The following is a 2924-nucleotide window of genomic DNA, read 5'->3' as shown; positions in this document are numbered from 1 at the left end:
TGTGAGATTGGTACAAGGCCAAGTCATTTCCGAGTGGATTCCATCCATGTCCATAACCAGCACCAGTTTTTTATTCATTTATTTTTTGAAATTCACTCATTGGTTTGTAATAGAAACCGTGTGGTTTCTCAATGCACTTTCAATTGTACCCACTTATAAAGAATTTCCCAAGTTAATTTTACTAAACAAAACCTTCCAAGTGTCTACCATTTCCTTTAGGAGCTCAGTAAACATAAACATTACATTTCAATATAAAATCTTTAGAAACGTCTTAAGAATGTGTACACAGTTGAACTTTGAATCTTTTGGTTTGTAATCACCGAGCCCGTGACATTCAAAGCCATACAAATCCTTACATTATTAACAGTGATACACTTGAATTTCTTAGACAATATCCTTGGTCAAAGCTTTGGAATCCAGTTAAAACTCAGAAAGGTGTGGGATTGAGAATACCCACTATTGCAATTGGTATTGAGAATACCAACTATTGCAACAACTTTCCACACATATTCGATCTTCCACACATTCCACAGAATATATGGAATATTCCACACATATTCGTCCAGAAAGAGTGGCAGTCAAAAAAAAGGAAAGAAAAAAGAAAGAAAGAAAGAAAGAAAGAAAGAAAGAAAGAAAGAAAGAAAGAAAGAAAGAAAGAAAGAAAGAAAGAAAGAAAAAAAAAAATGGGGCGGGAGGAGCCAGGAGGTGGGTGAACAGCAAGGAAATTCTAGCTTTATTACACAAGCATGGAACCAAATTCCTTTGGAGGGGGTGGGGGTGGAAGTCTAATGACTTCAGACCAACGAGGGAACAAGAGAGAACATGGATCTGCCCCTACAGTCCTGGAGACATCTCAATCTGGGGTTAGGAAGAAAGGGGACCTCCCTTGTGGTCCAGGGGTCTCCTCCCTCCGCAGACCCGGTGCTGGGAGGCAGCAGAGGGCACTGCTGCCCGGGAGTCCAAGAAGACGGCGCCGCATCCCGGGGGCGCGGGCCTGGACCGTCTGGTGCTTCTTCGCCCATAAAGTGCACTAGGGGACGCGGTCCCGGCTGTCCCTGGTTCATCCCTCCAGGCACAGCCCGTCCCGGGGCTGAGAGGTCGCGCGGCTGTGGCCCGCATCTCACGCCCAGGCACTGGAAAGCGGCGGAGTCTCACCACGGGTGCCAGGTTCACTCCCAGGACTTGGCGCGCCTGGCGCCGCGCTTCTGCCAGGCTGCTCTCGACCCACACGTCGCCCGCTACGCGAATGGTGGGGAAGGTGGTCAACGTCGGGGTGGCCGCCCTCCCACTCTCCTCCAGGGTGCGGCCCCTGGAGCAGGGCCCGGGTGCTGCGGGCTTACGGGGGCTGCTGTCTTCGCGGGACGGTGGCGGCGGGGGCGGCACCTTCCTCTGGCCGACCGCCACCGTCCGGGCTCCGTGGCGTCTCCGCCTGGCAGCTGGCCGGCGCGTCTGGAGGCGGGCCTCGGGGGGCTGGTGCCGGGGGTCCGGGACCAGGGCCAGGAGGGAGGAGTAGCCGTAGACGTCCTTGCTGCGCAGGATGTGGGGGGAGAACTGGTGCTTGAGGCTGCAGAGGTAGCTCCAGAGCTCCGCGTCTGAGCTCATGAACTCCGTGCTGCGGGGCAGGAATAGCTTGAAAGCGTCGATCAGCGCGTTGGTGCTGCTGGCCAGCGACAGTCGCGACGGTTGCCACCGCATGTACACCACCTTCTCCTCAGGCGCCTCCAGCGCGGCCCCTCCTGCAGCGCTAGAGGCTCCTCCCCCGGCGGCCGGGGCCAGGGCCTCCCTGGGCCAGCGCCGCCTCCTCTTCATGCTGCTCAGGATGTGAGGCCGCTAGGGGCCGCCCGCGCTTGCCAGGTCTCGCGGCCGCCGCAGGGCCCTGATGAATTTCCTACCATGAAGCCAAATCAGGCGGCAGGCTGTGAGAGTTACACCGCAGTTGCTAGGAGACCAGGCGCTTTGTGAGGTCACAATGTCTGCACATCTTATCACGGTGGGCTGCCCAGCTGCCTTAGGTTTGGCTGTGTTTAAGATTATGCCCTTGAGAAAGACCTGCACGTAATCTTACCTGAGAAGGCCCATAATTCTTCACGAGTTCAAGAGGTTTGTCTTAGAGGTGAATGCACGGGTGCTTCAGCCTCCAATAATTCCATCTAACATGAAATGACACTTAGCGGTGGACAGTACACACAACTTGCAATCAAACATGACTCTAAGAGGGTTTTAGCTAATTAAATGCCTTGTCATGCAACGCACTGAAAGCCAAATTGAAATAACTACTCTACCCTTTCAAAGAATACCGATATACTGTGCCTTGCTTAGGGTTCCATACCTGTGTTGGTACAGCTCACAGTTCACGAAGCTGTTCTTCACAGCAGCAGCAAACAGTTTGCCTAGTTAGTATTCATGCTCAATTTCATGCAGCCTAGGGAAGACCAAGTCATTGTGTGCTTAAGAGCAAAGCGTCAACGAATTCTGTGTGAGTGGCCAGTAGGGCATTCAGTGCCACTAAAACCTATTCACTACCTACCAATTCATGATATTTCAGGTAAGTCATACACAAAGTAGTAAGAGACCGTATGGGACTCCAAGGGTAGAAAACGTGTTACACCGTCCGTGTAAGTGCTTTTGAAACCAACCAGCATAGTCCATCCATTATCACCACATACACAATTCATTCACAAAATACTACAAGGACCACCTACCATGATGAACTGAAATCCACTTCCCCATGAAAGGATGACTCCAAACTATGTGAATCAGTAAGAGTGATAAGTCATGGTAACAATCAGAAGAGAAACTTGCCAAGGTCAACGTGATACATGTGAGAGGCCTCTGTCTTTATTCAGCTCCTTTTCTTAAACACACAAACAAAACTTTCATCTACGCAGCTTAAGCTACTACTACCTCACGCTCATAAAGTGCTG

At 51.2% G+C, this 2924-nt stretch overlaps 1 protein-coding gene across 1 annotated transcript; it reads right to left on the bottom strand.

Annotated features, from left to right (window-relative positions):
• Positions 1 to 1060: 1060 nt before the first annotated feature.
• Positions 1061 to 1933, bottom strand: LOC145714996 (coiled-coil domain-containing protein 71L-like). Its single transcript, XM_081794586.1, has 2 exons — positions 1135 to 1933; positions 1061 to 1090 (listed from the first exon to the last, which is right to left on the bottom strand). The coding sequence occupies exons 1-2, from the start codon at positions 1807 to 1809 to the stop codon at positions 1061 to 1063; spliced, it is 705 nt and encodes a 234-aa protein (XP_081650712.1). The 5' UTR covers positions 1810 to 1933.
• Positions 1934 to 2924: the final 991 nt, after the last annotated feature.

This window comes from Panthera onca, chromosome Y (assembly GCF_046562875.1).
Source record: "Panthera onca isolate mPanOnc1 chromosome Y, mPanOnc1 haplotype 2, whole genome shotgun sequence".
Classification (NCBI taxonomy): Eukaryota; Metazoa; Chordata; class Mammalia; order Carnivora; family Felidae; genus Panthera; species Panthera onca.
This window is presented reverse-complemented; position numbering and strand designations above follow the sequence as displayed.